At 50.0% G+C, this 21,563-nt stretch overlaps 1 protein-coding gene across 2 annotated transcripts in view; it reads left to right on the top strand.

Annotated features, from left to right (window-relative positions):
* PRKN (parkin RBR E3 ubiquitin protein ligase) overlaps nt 1–21,563 on the top strand; it is a 353,591-nt gene that overhangs the window by 120,138 nt on the left and 211,890 nt on the right. For both annotated transcript variants that reach the window (XM_084890914.1, XM_084890913.1), the window contains exon 2: nt 3,348–3,511. In XM_084890914.1, the coding sequence (XP_084747040.1) occupies nt 3,348–3,511 (164 nt within the window). The remainder of the gene's footprint in view (nt 1–3,347; nt 3,512–21,563) is intronic.

The raw sequence follows: 21,563 nt of genomic DNA, 5'->3' as shown, positions 1-21,563 counted from the left end.
CTGGAGTGTCATGTGACCATAAAAAGCAACGGGGTTCTGACATGTGCTCCCACATGGATGAACCTGGAAGCCCTGGTGCCAAGAGGGGGGAAGCCAGGCACAGAGGGCACGCGTGGGTCCGAGGCTATGAAATGCCTCGCCCCTGGCTTTGTCACTCACTGCTGCACACACACCCGTCCCTCTGTACTGACAGCCCGTGACCAACGAGAGCAGCTGCTTCTACTGAAGACGTGACTGGGAAATCGTGACTCCCACTGGGAGCTGTTTAAAAACCACTCCCGCCCGGACACTCTGTGCTTGTTTTCCGGTCTCCCCCAGAAATGCATCCTTGTCTCGGAAGCGCTGTTACTCCTCCAGCTTAGCCGCTCCCTCCACCCTGTTCCCGGGCATCCGGCCTGCCGCCCAGGAAACCAGTGAATAAAACACGGTGGGTTGCGGCACAGGATTCTGTTGAACATCTCTGGCACTGCCCAGCCATGGTCACCTTTCAGTAAGTATTTGCTGACGGTGTGAATACATGGATTTCAATGTCACTAGCGATTTGGTCTACGTCTTTTTTGTACCCCAGCGCATATGGAAATGAGAACAGCGTGAGTAATTTAAGCAAATTAGATCTTCCATATTGAGAGCTGAAATACATGCCTCCTTCTTATACCATTAGCACTATTCCGGTCCATCCAGCAGTTCTAGGTACGCCAACTGTGTGATATTTCAAAACGAAAGCTTACCACATGATAAAAACAGACATCTAAATGCAACAGATGACATACACAACGTTTGTGCATTTCTTCTCGGAATTGCAGGCTTCCATAATGGGTGAAAACAGGGAAGAAAGCCATTTAAAGTAAAACGAAGGCACACTCATCCATGCGCTTAATCCAAAATGACCTGGTGGCTGTCTTCTTGCCAAGGGCTTTAGGAAGTGATGGATGTACCGAAACTGGGAAGGGGTTGGAGGAGGCAGCTCTACTGAGATATAACTCACATACTCTAAAACTCGCCAGTTCAAGTGTGACAGCCAATGGCTTCCAGTCTATTCTGCAACCATCACCACATAAATTTTAGATTTCATCACCCCAAAAAGAAGTCCTCATCCCGTTTCTCCCCAAACACCGCCACCCCAGCCCACCAGACGTTAATGGTGGGCACTGGACAGAGGGACTGGTGTCTGTGCCACACACTGGCCTGGGGGAGAGCTAAAAACCGATGAGCGTATCCTGTAAAAAATCAATAAAAATATATTTTAAAAAAAAGATTGCACCTTCAAATAGATTAGTGAGGGCTTCAACATAAGAATTGGGGGACCACAATTTAATCCACACAAACAGTTGTGTCTTTAAAAAATTATGATGAACAACCGAGACTGGTTTGGCTCAGTGGATGGGGCGTCAGTCTGCGGACTGGAGGGTCCTGGGTTTGATTCCAGTCGGGGGCATGTACCTTGGTTGCGGGCACATCCCCAGCAGGGGGTGTGCAGGAGGCAGCTGATCAATGATTCTCTCTCATAGATGTTTCTGGTTCTCTGTCCCTCTCTCTTCCTCTATGTAGGAGATCAATAAAATACATTTTTTTTAAATTATACTGAACAAAGCAGAAGATAAAAAAACTCCCCCACGTAATTGTCTTTTGTATTTACTGAGCTATTTAGCACTTCTGTTGTTCTTATTCCTTTCTGAAGATCTGCATTTCCATCTGATAACGTTTTCCTCCAGTGTGAGGTTTCCTTTAGCATTTCTTGTAGAAGAGTCTGCTTGTGACAAACTCTCTTAGCTTTCTTTTATCTTACAATCTCTTTATCTTATCTTCATTCCTGAGAGATGTTTTTACTGGATATAGAATTCTGTGTTGGCAATGTTTTTGCTTTTTTTTTTTTTTTTTTAAATTTGAAAAGTTTAAAGGCGTTGTACTTTTACTCTGGTTTCTTTGTTTCTGATGAGGCATTAGCCGTCAATCACATTGTTTTAAGCCTGTATGCAGGGGGTCCTCTTTTTCTGTTGCTTTTACAACTTGCTCCTTATCTTTGGTTTTTGATAATTTGACTATGATGTGCCTTGACATGGTCTTATTCATGTTTATCTTGCTTGGTGTTTTTTGAGCATCTTCAAATATTTTTTCTGCCTCATTTTCTCTTCTTTTTTTATTTATTTTGTTACTAAAATTGCATGTATGTCAGACAATTTGATATTACCTACTAGGTCTCTGAGGTCTGTTCATGTTTTTTATCTTCTTCCTCTCTACTCCACATTAATATTTTCTCTCTTATCTTCATTTTGTTATTATCCAACAAATTTTCATCCTAGTTAATGTAGTTCTATTTCTGCAGTTTCTATTTGGTACTTCTCTATAATTTCCATTTTTCTGCTTGTCTGTCCTGTCCATCCTTTCATTATAAGAATATGTTGTGTTACTTCACTGAGGATATTAATACTAGCAACTTGAAAATTTTGTCTACTTCCAGACTCAAGGTACCTCAGGGTTTGTCTCAGTTGATTTTTTTTCTCTTGAAAATATGCTTTATTTTTGTGGTTCTTTCAAATATTGGGTGATTTTGTAATTGTATCCTGAACATTATGAATGTAAGTTTTGGAAAGTCTGGATTCTGTCTTTTTTTTTTTTTCCTGATGACAGTTGTTTCTTTTGTTTTATGAGACAATTATTTTAGTTGGACTTGAACTGAAAAATCTGGTTTTTGGACAGCAGATCTGAATCAGTCCAGATTTTTAAAAAATAAACTTTAGAGAAAAACTGCAAAGATAGTACGGGGAGTTCTATACTCCATACCTAGTTTCCTTATTTTGACATGTTATTATAATCCACTTTTATAAGGAGCACCAATGTTGACAATTTTTATTAACTAAAATCCAAACGTGACTCCTATGTCCTTTGTTTTTCTCTTCTGAGGTCCCACCCGGAAGACCAAGCTGCACCTAGTCATGGCACTGGGTCTCCTCCGGCCACTCTGCGGGCGCAGCTTTGAGCCTCAGTTGTACGCTGGGGGGACTGGTCAGGGTGTTTAGACTGTCCCTCGGGTGGGCTCTGCTTGATGCTTTCTGCACGATCAGACACGGGGGGTGTGTTTTTGAGAGGAGAGGGGCTGCAGGCCGTCGCTGACCACCTCCCGGGCTCCGGCAGCCGCAGCCACGCGGGCGCTCCGCCTCCCCTGTCCCAGGACCAAGTCGGGGAGCGCGCAGTTTGTCTGTGGTCACTCACACAACGTGCTTCTCCCACTGTCACCCCGCAGCCCAGGCTGTGCGCGAAGGGACGGTGCCACCCCTGGCGGGAGGGCGGGCCCCTGGTCATGCGGGGGCTGAGGTCTCACTTTCTTTCTCTCTCCACTTTCTCGCCAGTGTTCGTGCGGTTCAACTCCAGCCACGGATTCCCAGTGGAGGTGGACTCTGCCACCAGCATCCTCCAGCTCAAGGAGGAGGTTGCTAAGCGACAGGGGGTTCCAGCGGACCAGCTGCGCGTGATTTTTGCGGGGAAGGAGCTCAGGAATGACCTGGTGGTGCAGGTGAGTGGCCTGTGGGCTGGGCGAGACACACACACACACACACACACACACACACACACACACACCCCTGCTGACATTCAGGGTCCGGATCTGATAGAATAAATGGCCCCTGGGGATTGCCTGAACTTGACTCTGCCACTTCATTAACTCTGACCTTAATTATGCAGCGAAGCAGCAAGGGGAAGGGCTGTGTGTGTGTGTGTGGGGGGGGGGGGGGGCCTGCAGAGCGGGGAACAGACCGTGAATAAATGTTGGCTGAGCAGGAGCAGCAGGGCACGGTTTCCGTGTCTGTCCAATTCCTCCCTCGCTTACTCCAGGAGAATCCTAACGAGGAAGGAAGGATGCGAATAAATTGCTCAGATCCACAGCTCAGGGCTGCAGGGGAGAGATTGATAGCCCAGTGTGACCCCTGGAGGGCAGCGGTACCCTGTGCCTGCCTGTGGGACTGACCCAGGGAGGGTGCCCAGGGCCCACGCACAGCGCGTGGCCACTCAGTGTATAGTAAATACCAGAGCAGCAATGTTCAACTTTTTCCACTTTGTGACACACATAAACTAATAACTAAAATCCTGTGGCACTTCAAAAAAATGCCAATCTGACAAAAAACAGATATAATTTAATTCATTCACATTGGACTGCGATCATGTTGGCTGTTGTCATATTTTTATTTGACAATCTAAGGGAAAGAGGCCAGTGCCCCTGACTAAGTGGTCGGTGTTGCTTGTTTTAGAACTTCTAATGGCGCACTGGGTGAAAGTCATTGCACTGTATAATAGTGAGCATTTGTTAGCATCATCATCATCAGTAGGCAGTTACTTCAGGGTCTAAGAGATCACCTTAAATAACAAAGACTCATTTTAGCGTGGATTCTGCAATAAATTAATGAGCTAAGGCAATGACAGGGTGCACATTTTACTGGGGAAAACATATACATGTATATTGTGTGTGTGTGTGTGTGTGTGTGTGTGTGTGTGTAATATTTATATGTTTTAACTAAAAATAACTCTGTGGAGTTTGTAAATATCTGACCCTTGCACACCCAGGTTTTACTGACGTTAAGAACAGTGGGACTAGAAGCTTCACACGGGAAGCGCCCAGCCTGCTTTGTCTTCGTGACTGACAGGGCGCTTCACGTGTTAAACAGACAACAGTTCCTTGAACAAATTTAGTAAAAGCAGAGCCCCCAGCTGCACTGCTCAGCAGAGCCAGCGTGGTCTGGTCGCTTTGGAAATGTGTTTTTGTAACATGGAGATCTGCATGCTCTGTGTTTGAGAGGCAGGTCAGAAAGAGCTACACGCTTTTTCCTACTTTGTAAGCAATGCTCCCTGTGTGTTTGTATTATTTTTCTCAGACCTACAAGCATGCAATATAAAATATTAATCTTTGACATATTGCTCACAATGGCTTGATCTTTTTTCTTTGTAAAGATGTTCTTGTTAACTCATACAACGAGTATTCAGGGCCCGTTCAGTGTCAGCTCATCCTTCTCCGAGCCCCCAATTCTGACACACAGCATACCTAAAGCCCCATGAATCACCTCTATATAATTCTAATTTTCTTATTCATAATTATACAAGGAAAATAAGGTTATAATGTAGTTGTATATGCCAAAATGATCATCTTTGAAATTAGATTAACTTAAAATGACAGGGACTTCAGTATTTGTATAAGATTTTGTTTGAACAAAATTCATTGTATTCATAAAAGCTGTGCTATTATTAATGTCATTAATATCAGTAAAGGTTTATTAGCTAGTATATTTATTAGTCAAGGCTCTCCAGAGAAAAGAACCAATAAGATATAAATTTACATAGGTATATAGTGCATGTCAGTAGATCGGTAGATGGATGGATGGAAAGATAGATAGATAGGTAGATAATCAATAGATAGATGGGTAGGTAGATAATAGGTAGATAATATATAGATGCCTAGATAAATGATTGATAGATAGATAGATAGATAGATAGATAGATATAGATGATGGTAGATAGATAGATGGGTAGATAGATAATAGATGGATGATAGATGCATAGATGAATAGATAGATAGATAGATAGATAGATAGATAGATAGATAGATAGATAATTGATAGATGGGTAGATAGATGACAGATTTACATAAGGGATTGTCTCACACACTTAGGGAGGCTGACAAGTCCTAAGACCTGGGTCACAGGCTGACCTCCAGTCTGAGGCCGAGGCCCGACACCCGGGCTGCTGGGCTTGAGGCTCCAGGCAGGGAAAGTCGGTGCCCTGCCTGTGGCTGTCCTGCCTGTGGCTGTCCTGCCTGTGGCTGTTCTGCCTCGGGAGCCTCTGGGCAGGAAGAACTTCTTCCTTCTCCGGCCTTCACCTCCTGGCTGGAGCTCCCCTCCCGCCCCCATATCTGGGAGACTGATCCAGTGTTAGCTCATCAAAAACACCCCCAAATTTTACATCTCCACTGACGTCTGACCAAACGTCCGGGCCCATCCAGGCAAGTTGACATGCAAAGGTAACCGTCAAGCCAGGACATGGAGACCTTGCTGTGCTTATTATGTTCTAGGGAAGTTACTCTGCGTGTATTCTCTTTGTGATAGTAAATTAGACCCACAAAAAAGGAAATAAAATATGACATAGAAATGCTTGCTTTATAAACGCGTTCACCCAGTGGGTGTTCATAAATTCCTTTCAACAAATGTCCAGTTTTATGATGTTTCAAATGTGTAGCCACACTCAGAGGCCTTCCTTCCACGAAGTAGGCCATTCTGCTGTCCGTGCTAAAGGTCATTCGTTTATCACCCACATAATAAACTCAGTTTATCCTCCAGAGCTTTATGAGACAGCTCTGAGTCTGCAAGACCAAGGACATTTGGCCTCTGATAGCTTAGGCTGTGAATATTAAAGCAGAGTAAATGAGCCTCAAAAGCCAGATTGTTTAATTGGCTATATTTTTAGTGACATGCGCCGTATATATTTCAAAATTTGAGAGTAGTGAGAACCAGCTTTCACTGACCGGCACGTCCTGTCCACTGGCCAAAGAATCCAGGGTTTTGAAATCTGTAAGAAACCGGGCCTGTTCTTTTCAGGAACGTGATAGCCTGTTTGGATCCGACAGCTAATTAACCTGCTAAATTGGGAAACTTTAAAAGCTGCAGAGGGATGCTGTGAACAGCCTCTGCACTCACTGAACCACCTCCAACGTGCGGAAATGTCACCGAACCACAATCCTGAGAGCTGGTGTTTCCCCAGTGACCTTCACCTTTTCTTCCCTTTTAACAGCCTCAGGCTATATTTTCCTGACTCCAGAATTACTATATGCCAGTTATAAAAATCCAGCTGGCAGGGGAAAGCATACTAGCAGGCCCCAGACGCTGTTTACATGTTCTTAATCATTCATGATGATTCTTTCTTTCTATGGTGATAGGTATATTATCAGTTATAATTTATAATTTTCCTCTAATTCTACCATCTTGTCACATACTTGTCTGAATTCGAGTTCAAGTCTGTCTGAGGGAATGAAGAAGAGCAGCCTTGCTGTTTCTGCGGCTCGAAGTGGGTCACGGTTTAGTGGTTTGGGGCTGAGAAGCTGGTAAGTTGTTTGCATATAAGAGTTTTATTGGACGGCCTAGGAAGTTATGCGTTTATTTGCAAGGCTGGTGGTTATATTTTATTAAGGCTGCAATTGGCAGAATATTGCTGTTCTTTCATAGCCTTATCAGCCTTAGAACAGGACAAGCACAGAATGTGTAATGAGGAGCTGCTGCTGGGAAAAGAGCATGGACCGCGCACAGGAGCCGCTTAATGTTCCCACTGACAAATGCTAAGTAAGCCCCTTGGCGACGGAGCGAGGGCGGAACTGCAGGGGCTTGCGGGGGGAGGAGGAGGGAGGTGCATATACTTGCTGGGTTTTCCTCTTGTTTTCATTTTCTTTCTTTTTATCTTGATCATAGATAAGGTGGCCATTAAAGCTTATGATACGAAAGGGGATGCCTTTGAGGATGAAAAGGGGCTTCTATTAGTAACGATTCCAGGACTTGTTGGTGTGTAGGCAGTGCCCTGGGTGAACAGGTGGGGGGGTCCTCACTCTGGTCACACTGGAGAATCTCACCCTAAGAATCCCCACCTCTTTTAGGAAGTATTTCTTGATGTCTTAAGACTACATTTTGATAGTTTAAGACCACAATCTTATGAAAATTTAATAACTAAAAAAGTGGTTTCATCTTTTTAACTGGTAAAGGCTATTTTGGAGATTGTAATCTAATATGACAACACTTTAAACCATTTCATAGAACTCTCAGTTCCTAGGGTGTGTCTGCAGACCAGTCTGAGCAGCACTCTTAGAGTGGGATTCTTTCCTGCACGCAGTGATGTGGGCTACTTTGGCACTGGCAAGATTGTAAGAGTCTCAAATGTTACAAGAAAATGGGAAAAAAATACAGATGTCAAAAAGTGGTTGTCTGAATTAAACTGGTGAACGAAATAGATCCAGAGACATGGGAGCAAGGAACAGACTGTGGAGCCTCAGCGGGAAGGCGGGGAGGGTGGGTGGTGAAGGCCTGGGGGAGGGGGCAGGTGTGAGGGGGCTAGAAGGAGTCAATGGGGAAAAAGGGGAACATATGTAATACTTTCAACAATAAAGATTTGGAAAAAGAAAAGAAAGAAATGTAAAAAAGAAGGTTCTCTGGCAGAAATTGCGCTTTTGTGAGGCGCCAGGACATGGAGGCAGTGAAGCTTGCAGACTCTGCCTGTGGAAGGGAGAGTGGTGAGCTCTGGCTGCACAGAAGTACCTGTAAGGCCACGGGAGTGGCTGAGTGACCGCGGCGCTGACGCCGGATGCTGCGAGGCTGTGGTGGGCTGGCGGGAAGGCGGGTGCATGGGCACAGCCCTCTGGAGGGAGCACGACAGTGTCCGAGAGAAGCTGCACGCGGGCTCACCGCACGGCGGGGTGGTCAGCCTCCCGGTCATTCATCCCGAGGAACAGAGGCTTCAGGTCACACAGAAACAGAGCCCGATGCTGACCGCTGCTGCCCTCACGCTGGCCCAGCGGAAGCAGCCTGTGCCCTGCAGCGCGAGTGAAGAGCAAACTGTGCACACCCACGGTTTATGCAACGGGGAAGGAGCAAGCTGTGGTACACTGGGCTGGATGGATGTCAGTGCATTGTGCCAAGCAAAGAAAAGCCAATCCCAGGTCCTGTGCTGAATACGTCCCTGTTTATCACACTAGAGGTCCGGTGCACAAAATGTGTGCACAGGGGCTCTCCTCGGCCCAGCCTGCACCCCCTCCAACCTGGGACCCCTCGGGGGATGTCCTACTGCCTGTTTAAGTCAGATCCCTGCAGTCAGACATCCCTCTCACAATCTAGGATCACTGGCTCCTAACTGCTCACCTGCCTGCCTGATCACTCCTAACTGCCCTCCCTGCTGGCCTGGTTGACCCCAACTGTCCCCCTCCCACCAGCTTAGTTTCCCCTCACTGCCCCCCTGCCTGCCTGGTCACCCCTCACTGCCCCTGCTGCCGGCCTGGTTGCCCCACACAGCCTGTTCAGTCATCCATTTGTTTTTTTCCATTGCAACGCGGTCGCTTAGACTTTTATATATATATATATATATATATATATATATATATATATATATATATATATATAGATTCTTGAAATGGCAAGACGATGGGATGGAGGAGAGATGAGTGGTTAGTAGGTGATAATGGGGGAAGGGGTGCAAGGGAGCAGGAGGAAGAGTGTGTGGCAGCCGAGGACAGGAGGGGGACCCCCACTGGGGACAGTTGTTCCATGGCTCATGCCAACACTGGCAGTGGAGCTAGGGTGTCATCCTATAGCACTGTTGCCACTGGGGGAACTGGGACAGGCGCCTGGGTATCTCTGTTATTTCTTGCAACTACAAGTGAGCCTGTAAGCACCTTGATATAAAGTTCAATCTTAGAAAGTTCTGTTCTCTTTCACAGAGGAATAGAAGTTATCTTCCCTGAGAAAATAAACAAGTTTGTCATTTGTACCTACTTTAAAGGGACAGAATGTATTAATGCCTGATTTTTAACACGAGAGATTAGAACATGATTTAATTAAGACTGATCCACAGAGTGTGAGACCAATGAAATGGAGGAGGATGAAGTCGTGTTTCTTGAATTCTTAAACAGAATCATTGGCCCCGTAGAAGTCTGACAGACACGATCACATTTGCTTTCTAAGCCTTGGCCGAGTGGTGCAAGTAAACCAGAGTAAACGCTCTCGACCACCGTGCACTGTGGATGCAGATGTTTTCACAGTTGATTTGAGGCCGTGCCCTGGGTTTCAGAGAATAAGCGAGCCCTCATGCAGCCGTCCTGGTTGGAAAGCAAGGAGAACACACGCACTTACAACCGCTCCCTCTCCCCGTGGCAGGCCTTTGGACGAAGGGAGGAATTCAGGAGTGGCATGGTTTCATCTGTGAACTAAATTTATTTAAAATTCTTTTACTCCGGAATACAAGATAGAAAGAGGCTGGATTAAATTAGGGCACAGAATGATGTTTTGTTTGTATATAAAGAAGAATTCTGCAAAGGACAGAACCAATGGCCCATATGTTTTATATAAAATTTATTTGTGGTGATGGAAGACAGTAGCAGGCGGGTCCAGGCCACGGTGCCCAGGGACAGCCTTGCGGGGCTCCTGTGGTGAGAGTGGGCTGTGGCCCTGGGGCCTCAGACCCCCGGGAGTGCGGAGGGGTTTCCCCAGGGGCTGACATGCTGATGACGCCGCTGCTGCCTTCCTCGTGGCGGTGGGTGTGGGAGAACTGGCTCTTCTGTCCCAGCTCAGGGGAGCACAGCCTCAGAGCCCGGATCCAAAGTGACCGCCGCTCGGCGCAGGCTCCCTGGGCAGACCCGACGAATCGGTGCCTGGCTGTCACCTGGGTCAGCCAGGGGGTCTGGGTTACTTACCTGTTGGCGTAATTCCGAACCCTCAGCAGTGCTGTTGTCCATAGAAAGGAGGTGCTGGCCCCCGTGGTCCTGGGACTCAGGTGGCATCTGGAGGATCGTGTGGGTAAACGCAGGCTCGAGGGAGAGGAGTGAGATTCGCTCAGCCTCTCGGGGCCGGTCTGTGGGTCCCTGTGACACGCTCCCGCCTTCAGCTGTGCGCTGGGCCTGAGTGCGCTGCTGTTCCAGTGCAGACAGCGGGGGAGACGGGGACCAGTCCCCGGGTCTGAGCGCAGGAGGCGTGGCATTTGGGTTTTAGGGCAGAGCCTGTCTCGGGAAGCCCGAGCAAGGAGAGACCGCACTGCCATTCCATTACTGCCCCCGCCGTCCTCCTTTCAAACGTTCTGCCGTCTCCTTACTGGACTCCAGTCCCGTCGTCCAGCTGGCCTGGTTTTGAGTGAGATTTCAGGTAACGCAGCCTTCATCCTTAGCAAGGGTTAGGGAACACGGGTTGGTGTTTATACCATCCACTCAAAGCTTAGAAACGTAAGATTGCTCACCCAGATTCTACCTTCTCCTTCCTGCTCACCAAATGGTTGTAGCCAGCCTGAAATTATTATCGGAGAACAATGATTTTGTGTGAAGAAATGCTTCAACGCTTAAAACTCACTTATGACTGATAAATAACGAGGGTATGTATTTCATTCATTTCCTATTTGTGGGTGGGCTCGAGTCACAGCTCTTGTTAATTAATAGATTCACAATGATAAAGATTTACTCTGCTGCCTTTTCTCTTCTTCTGGTCTGAAGTGAAAAGGAGATAAAGTAAAATGTGTAGTAGAACTAATTTACTTTAGCTGTAACTTCACTGATGCCCTTAAGACAGAGAAACAAACTCGGTGGGACAGGGAGAGTTTTCGGTCCTGGTCCTAATGGTGTAGCAGCAGCGTTTGATGAAATGAAAACAGCACCGGACGAGTGGGTGCGGCCACACTCGCCATTTGAGGCGGAGGCTGTGCCCAGAGCACTCTGGCTGCGAGTTCCCGGCTTCTGGTTGATGTCAGCAATTGCTCGGCTCCGGGACACTGGAGGGTTTTGTGAAAATTGTCCTAGCCTTCACAAATGTGCCTTCACACCAACAAGCAACATTCATCTGGGATTGCAGTTCCTGGAGGAAAATTATAAATGCTGGGGGTTGCATTTCTGTAAACCACGTGTCATTGAGGGTTCACTCTGCACTGGGCTTTCTTTCCCCACCGAAAGCTTACTCTCTTCTTGTCCCGTCCGGTCACTGGCGTCGGGAGGTGTGGCTCGTGTGTGGCTGGCTGTGGAGACTAACTAGGGCCTGACGCTCTGCCTCTTCTGTTCATAGCGCGCTCTGACAGTGGAGCGAGAGGGAGGCTCTGAGGACCTGCGGAGGCCCGTGTTGGGGGGGGGGGGGGGCCGCAGACTTCACTTCAAAGGCGGAGCTTTGAAATCTCCGTACAGGCTTTGCCCCGGATGTTTTCTGCTCGTTTTTACATCCTTGGAGTTTCAACGGGGGTTGGATCCTCGAGTTTGCATTTATTTTATACATAATTCATCAAAGCATCGCTCTGCGGGGAGAGAAATAAACATGAGAGCTTCTCTGGGGCTTGTCTAGGCTCATGTAGAACTTGGGCGCCGAGGACTCCAGCACCTGCCGGAGTTGGTGCCACCAGCTTCCCGCACCCGTGGCCCTCACACTCTCCTCATTTCCTGCAACACTGAGGGGCGCGCTGTTCTCCCAGGAGCCCGAGTGCCTTTATACCCACGTTCACTGCCAGGTCATGTCCAACGCGCCTGTTGACAGAGCTGACGGAGAAGTGAAAACTCAGAAGGTCACGTTAAAGGTGACATCGTTAAGAAGCCTTTCCAGGGAGCAGCTGTAATGTCATGGATGTGAGTCCCTCCGCATCAGACTTTTCTCCACTACACATCAGTATAGTGAGAGCGCCATGTTTTTATAGGTTATTTTGTTTATTAAGTGAAATGATGCCTACAAAGACTGACCCGTGGGCAAACTTTAAACTTTTATCCATTTGATGAGTAATTCACAAAGGAAAAGAAGAGCCTTTTATTTCTCATGTGCAGCAGGTTCGTCCCGAAAGGTGTTGTGTTCTCAAAGGGAACAAATTAGCCCCGGCCACGGGCCCCGTCCCGCACGCGGGCTGTGGCCTCAGAAGGGCGCTGTGTGGCGGGTGTCAGCTGCCTGCCTTTCCCGCAGCGTGCTCTCTGACTCTGAACACCCGCTTCACCCCGGAGCCATGTCACAGGGAGCTCCTGTCCAAATGCTTCAACCAGGGCGCCCAGTAGCCGCAACCGCTCCTGCGTCTGTGAGTCCCTCAGTGAGTCCCTCTGCGCCCGGAGCGGGGAGGCGGGGAGCACTGTGCGAGGAGGCCGGGAGCACTGTGCGGAGAGGCAGGGAGCACTGTGTGGGGAGGCAGGGAGCACTGTGCGGAGAGGCAGGGAGCACTGTGCGGGGAGGCAGGGAGCACTGTGCGGGGAGGCAGGGAGCACTGTGCGGGGAGGCCGGGAGCACTGTGCGGAGAAGCCGCGCCACCGCGCACCGTCCGTCCGTGGCCGAGAAGGAAACACTAAGTCACATCATCTAGCACTTCTCCGTCCATTTCTGTCTAGTGGTGTGGTTCTGGCCTTGCTTGTTAAACTGGTTTATTTTTGGTTTATTTATTTTTAAAGAACTTAAAAGAAAAAGGTTGATTTTTTACATGTCACCTCACATATTGCTTGTCATATACTGTTATATATAATTGTTGAATTCATCTCTATATTTTATCTTCAGTTCCTTTTCATTGTTTATACTAATATATATAATTATATATAAAATTATCTATTAGTTTTTCAATCCTATTCACCGGTAGTAAACAATTTTATAAATAGTGTCCCATTTAGTTTAATCTAGGGGTGTCGAACTCAATCAGAGAAGGGGCCAAAATCTAAAATCCAGCCTAAATCGTGGGCCGAATGGTTTACTGAACAGTCATAAACTGACAATGTCATAAACTGACAGCGGAGTGCAGTGATGACAGCGCGGTGCGGGCCACATTGCAAGGCCTGGCGGGCTGGATTTGGCCCGCGGGCCTTGTGTTTGACATATGTGGTTTAATCAATGGGTGTATGGGCTTTTTAGAAAGAAAGGAAAGGAGAGAGAGGGGAAGAGAGAGAAACATTGATGTGAAAGAAACACCTGTTATTGCCGCCCACATGCCCTCTGACCAGGAATCTAACCCACAACTAGGTATGTGCCTTGATCAGGAACCAAACCCACAACGTGTTGGTCAACAGGATGACACTCCAACCAGCTGAGCCACCCCTCGGGGCAAGGAGGAACTCCTTCTATGACAGATTTCAATTTATACAAAAGATCCTTGAAAATGTAAGAAGGGAATCTGAACACTGAGTACACTAATAAAATGGATATTACTTCTGGAAAATAGCAAGACGGTGGCTAATTATTCCTAAGGCGTGGCGTGACCAGAAAACACACCTATAGATTTTGTATTATGATTTTGAAAAACACAATACATCTGTTAATAGTCTGTCAGGTTTGTTATTTGACTTGGTATTTTCTTCTTGTCCATTTATTGAATTTATTGGGGTGACGCTGTTGACCCGGCATTTTCAGTTCCTGCCTCAGGGGGAGAGGGTTGCCATAGACGAGGCTCCTGTTCAGAAGCATTGGATTATTTTTATTTCTGTATTGTTTTGTTTTTATTTGGTGGTTTTTGCTTTTTTACCTAAGAGGGTGATGGGGAGCTACATCAGACCACTTCTTTGACAGAATGAGTTTTATCTATAAATACTGTTTTTCTAAACCGGATAAAAGCAGATGTAAAATGACTAAACACGAGGGATTGGCCGCTGGCTGTGTCCCAACCTAGCCCCTCATTACACTTGTTTATGCAGCTCCAGTCCTCCCCCCCCCCCAGCCCCAGTCTCCTCAGTCACCGCCCTCCACCAGGGTCACTGCCCCCCACCAGGGTCACCGCCTTCTCTGCTCATCAGCAGCTCTGATTGGGTTACAGACCTCTCCGTGCTGGTAACCTTGGTATCTCCTGGTGAAAAGGTTTGGTTTAGATTTGGAGTTTCTTGGGTGTAAATCCCCCAAATCTTTTTCTTTCTTTCTTTTTAAATGTATTTTTATTGATTTCAGAGAGGAAGGGAGAGGAATAGAGAGAGAGAAACATCAATGATGAGAGTCATTGATCGGCTGCCTCCTGCACACCACACATTGGGGATCAAGCCCGCAACCCATGCATGTGCCCTGACAAGGAAACAAACCTTGACTTCCTGGTTCACAGGTTGACACTCAACCACTGAGCCGCACGGGCCGGGTCCCGGTCTTTCTCAAGGTGCTGATGTGCTAACAATGAAAGCAGCGCTGGGAGGTGTCCACAGATTGGTTGAGCACCACCCAGGGTTTCATCTGGTCTCTTGGCACCTCCTCCTTCGGGTTGGTTCTGCCTTTTTAAATCCTATGGAACCCATGGCACAAAGCCTCCCCATATGGGAAGACAGCCAGCATGCCCTGAGCCCGTCCTCCCCTGCCCTAGATCCCATCGCCCCTGCGGCTCTGGACCCGCCCCACTGGCCGTGGTGGCGGGGTGAAGGCACCCTGCCTCTGGGACGGGCCTGGCCCTCTGGCATCCCTGCCCTGGTCACTGTGCCACCGTGAGGGCCCAGCCTCTGTCTGAGGGCCAACGCCGTGGCTTTCGTGGCTGCGCAGTCCATGGGAGCCCTCGCCCTCCTTCCCAGGTCTACATTAAGCCGGTTCCTCATTCTGCATTTATACAACAGACTTAAAATCCACCCACCCAGCCTGCTTTTACTGAAAACCCATTATGTGCCATGAAAAGACGTGGACCCGGCTCCCAGCAGTGTACAGGCAGGTGGCAAACGTGCAGACAACGGGCGTGCTCAGTCAGTTCCAGCGTTACTGTTATCTCACCGCAGCCTTCTGAAGAGCGCTGCGGGCACATTTGTGTACCGGTTTGTATGAGGACCCGGCTTCTCCTCTCTCTTGGGACTACGCCGAGGGGGAGGACGGCTGGGTCCTGTGGAGCCAGGAGGGTGACTGTGTGGGGAGCTGCCAGGCTGCTTGGCGAATGCCTGTTGATGTTTATGCTGACGTTTTCATGTCACCGGGCAAGCCGCCCTGAAGGTGACGGCCGTGAAACGTGACCGCTTCCGTGCCAGGGCGTGCGCTGCTGTCTGCAGGGGAGGCCCACAGGCGCGTTCGTAAGCTGAGCCGGACACGCAAGCTGTGCGTGGACAGGGTGGAAGTGCTGTTAGAGAATCAGTGCTTTGTGGCTCCTGCACGCCCCACACTGGGGATCCAGCCTGCAACCCTGTGCCCTGACCGGGAGCCCCACCCTGCTTCATGGATTGACACTCAGCCACTGAGCCACACCAGCCCGCCTGGCTGGCCTCCTCACCCTTTTAGAAAATAATTTCTTTGGTTGGCTGTTGTGTTGGCTCATGGATGTGTACTTGGAAGCTGTTTGTTATTCAATGAACAGAATCTACGGGAAGCACGCGTTTACTCAGATCAGCGTTCTGGAGGGAGGCGGGGGAGCCGAGATGCTTTGCAGAAAGGAGAGTGTTATCCCCAACCTGGTCTGAGCAAGTAGGCAGATTACTGAGCGTGAGACGAGAAAGGAAGGGTTAAGTAGCTGAGAAGGTAGCAAATAAACTTCACCTGAAGGGGAAGTCTGGAAAGGGAAATTTGGGGAATTTGATGAATGCACAGCCCACACGCAGGCCCCAGCTTGGCAGCAGGCTTAATTGGATTCATGCAAAAATTCACGAGTGAGTCACAGCAACTCCACTGCGCGTCGGCATTTGGCTGGGAAAGGGGGGGCCAGAGCTTCAGACACAGCCTCCACAGCGGCCACGGAGCTGACCTCCTCCGGGCTGGGGCCCCGGCAGAGCAGGCCGTGAACCGCCTCCCCGCTCAGCAAAGCTCGGGCGCCTTCCCAGTGCCGCTGCTCTGCCAAGGTCATCCTCATTGTCACGGGTCAGGGAGTGGCGGGCCCGGGGATTAGACGGGGAAAACGGAGAGTCTCGGTGAGGGTTTAAAATGCACAATTTAAGAAACTAGACTAGGACGTGCGAGCCGGCACCCCCTCCACGGGGCCGTTTGGGGTGTTCGGGCCCCGGCGTCTGCAGGGACCGGGCGGGTCATCAGCACGCGCCATGCGCCAGGCGGGTCTGTCCGCCGGGGGGCGCTGGGCGTTAGAAGCCTCTGGGGTCTGGAGCACGCGATCCACGGAAAGGTGTTAGAATTCAGGGCTCCCGGACAACAGGGTTCGGTGTTTCTGTCTCTCAGGGGGAAGAATTCATCCCGTGATGAAGAGCTTTAAGAATGCTCACTAGATAGGTAGGTGGATAGATGGATGGATGGATGGATGGATGGATAAATAGATAGATGGATAGATAGATACTATGATAGATAGACAATAGATAATCTTTACAGTTTCTCTTCTGAGTATTTCATTACGTCTTATTCCTTAAGATAACATCATTTTGGAACTTGAGCCTAATCTTTACGATGGTCATAGCGTTTTTGCCCTAACAGCTGCTCAAACCCGCTTGACCTCACCTATCACCAAGCAGCTTAGCGTGAGACCAGTGGTCCTTTTTCTGAAGGTGTAAGGCTGTCTTCTGGAGCAACAGGCTCGCCCACTGTCCGGAGCCAGCAGCGCGCTACCTGTCTCTGACTCTCAGCGTGTCCCCTCGCCTGAGGGCCCAGCACAGCACACTGACAGGGTGTCTTGAATGGAAATGTTAATATTGGAACTTACTTCACGAGTTGAGCACAAGCGGGAGCATGAAGTGACGATGGATGAAGCCACGGGATGGGATTTGGGCCAGAGACTTGGAACGGATTGGAAGAAGAAACTAGGAGCAGCCCAAACCGTGACGGATGGCATGCCTGTGCCGACTCGGTGGCTGTGTCATGTGGGCAGTGATACCGCAGACCAATTAGTCCCGAGACAACTGATTAACTCGGCCGCTCTCGTCCCCGGCGCGGTGCACGCCCGTCACGGACCTCATTTGTCTCTTCCCCCGGAGCTGGCGGCGCCCTGCGCGGCTTCTCATAACGCGCGCCGGGCCATCCATCACCGGCCCGCAGTGCCCGCTCCGAGTGACACGCTGCTCCATCCGTCCTCACTCCGCTGCCAGGGCCCGAGCAGTGACAAATAAGGCACGCCGTGCAGAAGGAATTCTGAGTATTTGTTAGCCAATTTTGTGGCCGTGACATGTTGAAATATTTCTTTTGACATGAACTATAGACCAGACAAGTTTTACCTATTTTTTTTTTTTTTGAGTACTAGAATCCCAAATTTGCATACTTTGGAAAAGCGTGCGCAAGACATGGAACATCCTAGATTTATTTCCCGTATTATCGTGGAGTCCGATTCACTACATCAGAATATACCACCAACAATCCATTATTAAACTCTGGCTAAGAAACCACCAGTCCCTGGCCCCCTCAAAGACCTTTAAAACGTTCTAATCCAAAATAAGTTTGCTTTTTTTCCTAAACGTCTGTGAGCGTGCACACCCGCCTGAGCCGATGTGGTCCAGGTGTGCGGCTCTGTGTCCCGCCCGTCCCTTTGTCACCGACGTGCGCCTCCTGTCCCGGTGGTCCTCCCCTGGTTGGGGTACAGCACCCAGAGGCGCTGCCGTGCAGGGGGAGTTCGGCCTTGGGGGCGGGCTCTCTCGGGCACCAGCTTCTGGAAGCACGCGGAACTTGCCACGTCCCGGGGCAGGTGGGGGGGAGGCTCCTGTGATTGCCTCAGTTCAGACATCAAGACCAGGGTGGCCCCTCTCGGCACTGGATTCCGTGGGAGGGGGCAGTGAGTGAGCCATTGCCCCCGCTCCTGTGCTTGCCGTCCCAATGCCCACTGAACTGTCATGCAAGCAGACCCATGTCCACTCCGCGGCGGGTGCACGCCACTCCCGGTGCCCAGGCCCCCTGCCCGCCTGGCTCATTGTTGCCGCCAGGAGGCCCCTGGGCGGGGCGGGCGGGAAGGTGGGAGGGGCGGCATGGGTTGGGTTTGCAGCCGGAAGGGAGTCCCAGTGTAGAAGGCTCCTGTGCTTCCAGCCAGGCCTGCTACTCTGGCACCTGACAGTGATTTTAACTGCCGTTAATCGCCTGTAGCGGGGCTGTGGTGTGATTGGCGTGAGGGTGAGCTTACTGCTCCGCTTTTAACAAAACTAAGCCTCCCTTCGCCAGCAATCCCTCTCCATCCTTGTTTCCCTCCGGCCAGGATGTGTCACTCACCTGGGAACAAAGCGGGTCTCATTTTCCTCCCAGGAAATTGCTCTCAACAGTCCAGGTCCCGTGTAAATTAGAGCAAAGCCAGCCTGGCCTCAGCGAGGATCGGCATCCGCAGACGCCAGCTGCCCCCTCAGGAAGCATTTCCTGGTGCCCAGGCCTTTGGGCGGGGCGGGCGGGGCTGGGGGTGGGCAGCGAGGGGCCAGGGGTGGGCAGCGAGTGGGCAGTGAGGGGCAGTGAGTGGGCAGAGTGGGGCTGGAGGAAGCGGGCAGTGGTTCTGGCACTAAACCCAGTTGGCATCGTTGGTGAGATTCAGCCGCCCCCTAACAATTCTCATGAATGGAGGCATGGGGGATTTTTAAAGTGTCACTGTATTTAAAGTAAAAAATTCTGAGCCAGGACGGAACGTTTTTTCTTCTTGTTTGTGTGGTTTTGATTGCCAATTTTTTACGGTTTTCCTGCAGGTGCTATTTAAGTGGTAGCGATATCTGAGATGGATTATTAAATAGTAATGCTATGTTCCAGCTTCTATAATTCATCACACGCATCGCACAGTTGACAACTGTCATCTCAGACAGCGTTGCGGTCCTCCGAGGGAGGAGGGAGAGCTGGCAGCTGTTCCAGGACGTTGAGCTTAATTACAAACCCTGTTTGCCTCCTCCTGAGTGCTGAGCGCGTCTGCTGGCGACGGCCCGCCATCCGGGGGCCGGGCCACACAGGCTGCACGGTGCACCTCGCTCTCCTGACCAGCCTGGCTGCGTCTCTTAAAGCAGGATTCAGCCAAAACCAGTGTGGCTCAGTGGATAGAGCGTCGGTCTGCGGACTGAAGGGTCCCAGGTTCAATTCCAGTCAAGGGCATGTACCTTGATTGCGGGTGCATACCCAATGGGGGGTGTGCAGGCGGCAGCTGATCGATGTTTCTCTCTCATCGATGTTTCTGACTCCCTATCCCTCTCCCTTCCTCTCTGTAAAAAAAAAATCAATAAAATATATTTAAATAAATAAATAAAATAAAGCAGGATTCAGCCCCTGCCAGTAGTGCAGTAGTTAGCGTGGTCTCATACCCTAGGCTGCAGGTTTGGTCCCCGGGCAGAGCACATACAAGAATCAACCATGAAATGCGTGAATGAGTGGAACAACAAATCAAACACCCTCTCTTTCTCCCTTCTTCTTGCTCTCAAAATTAATAAAGTTTTGAAAAGTAAAGATTCATACTGGTTTGGAAACACATGTCTAAGCACTGAACACATATTTTTAATTGTCATTCAATTTTTATATTCTAAAACATCCCTGAGAGGTTAACCTTTTACACACAAATTTCACAATATTTCTCTTCAAGTAGAAAATTTTAATGTAAAATAATGCATGCTTCCGAGTAAATCATTGTAAGAACAACGCTAAGGGCTATCGGAACATGTTTCATTCTTCCGTGACTCTGTATGTACAGCCCACACGTGAGCTACACCGGAGCCTTATCCCGGCTCTGCTCCCGCCCACTGCAAGCCCAGCCAGGCATCTTCTCTCTCAGCTCCCTCCTCCTCTCTCCCTCCTCTTCTCTCCCCCCTCCTCTCTCCCTCCTCCTGAGCCCGCATTCTGTGAGACGGGCAGGGCTCAGGCGCCACCAGCCTCAGCTCGCTGGGCCCAGAGCCGGGCCTGGAGTTCTGGAGCGTGTGCTCTGATTGGAGTTGCAAAGGGGGGTGATGAGCAGAGGACCTTTTAAATGTCAGTTCCAACCCCCCTGCTCCCCTTTCTTCATTGTTACTCAGGGCGCTCCTGCGAGGCTGCTTTCACACACAGAGAAAGACAAGCAGAGGGGTTCCTGCAAAGGGTGGGCGGCCACAACCGAAGCCTGGCGTGTGCTGCTCAGTGGTTGAGCATCAACCCATGAACCACCAGGAGGTCACGGTTCGATTCCCAGTCAGGCACATGCAAGGGTTGCAGGCTCAATCCCCAGCAGGGGGCGTGCAGGAGGCACCGGTCAATGATGATTCCATGTCTCTCTACCTCTCCCTTTCTCTCTGAGATCAATACAGACATTTATTTTTAAAGGAGCCCAGTAGGAAAGGACGCCTCCCCCCCCCCTTCCGCAGAGCGGGGAGAGGTCACTGCTGTGGGGGGGGGGGGCGCTTTGCTCTTTCCATGTCCTTAGTACTGGAAGCCGGGTTGCAGCTTGTTGGTGCTTCGAGTCCTCTCCTCCGAAGCCAGCCATGCAAACCCGGCGGAGGGGGTGGGGCTGAGGGCCCTGCCGGCAAGTGGGGGAACGCCCCGAGGCCATTGGTCCCCAGAATTGCTCCCCAAATGGAAAGGAAAGAATAACAGAACAGCACAGCGCAGAACAGGAGGAGCTTTCTTCTATGCAAGTCCTCTCTGCAGAAGCAGAGGACCGCGGGAGGGAGGTAGCACCCCCACACCCCCAGCATGCACACACACCCCCAGCATGCACACACACACACCCAGCATGCACACACACCCCCAGCATGCACACACACACCCCAGCATGCACACACACCCCAGCATGCACACACACCCCAGCATGCACACACACCCCCAGCATGCACACACATCCAGCGCGCATGCGTGCACACACACACACCCACCGGCACACACACACTTGGCACACACACACACACACACACACACACGCACCCCAGGTCTCTAAAGGGAGAGCTGGGAGGGCCCCCCGAAGCAGCGTCCAGATGGCGCAGCTCACCTGCCATCTTGCTCCCCCCCCATGTTCTTTGTGGGCCCCGCTGAGCCCCTGCAGGCGGCCCCGTGGAGAGCTGTCTCCCGGTGACGACAAACCGGCTGATCTCAGCCCTCCCCGGAAGCAGCGTGGGGGCG

Source organism: Pipistrellus hanaki, assembly GCF_964339955.1.
Source record: "Pipistrellus hanaki genome assembly, chromosome: 7".
NCBI classification, from domain to species: Eukaryota; Metazoa; Chordata; class Mammalia; order Chiroptera; family Vespertilionidae; genus Pipistrellus; species Pipistrellus hanaki.
This window is presented reverse-complemented; position numbering and strand designations above follow the sequence as displayed.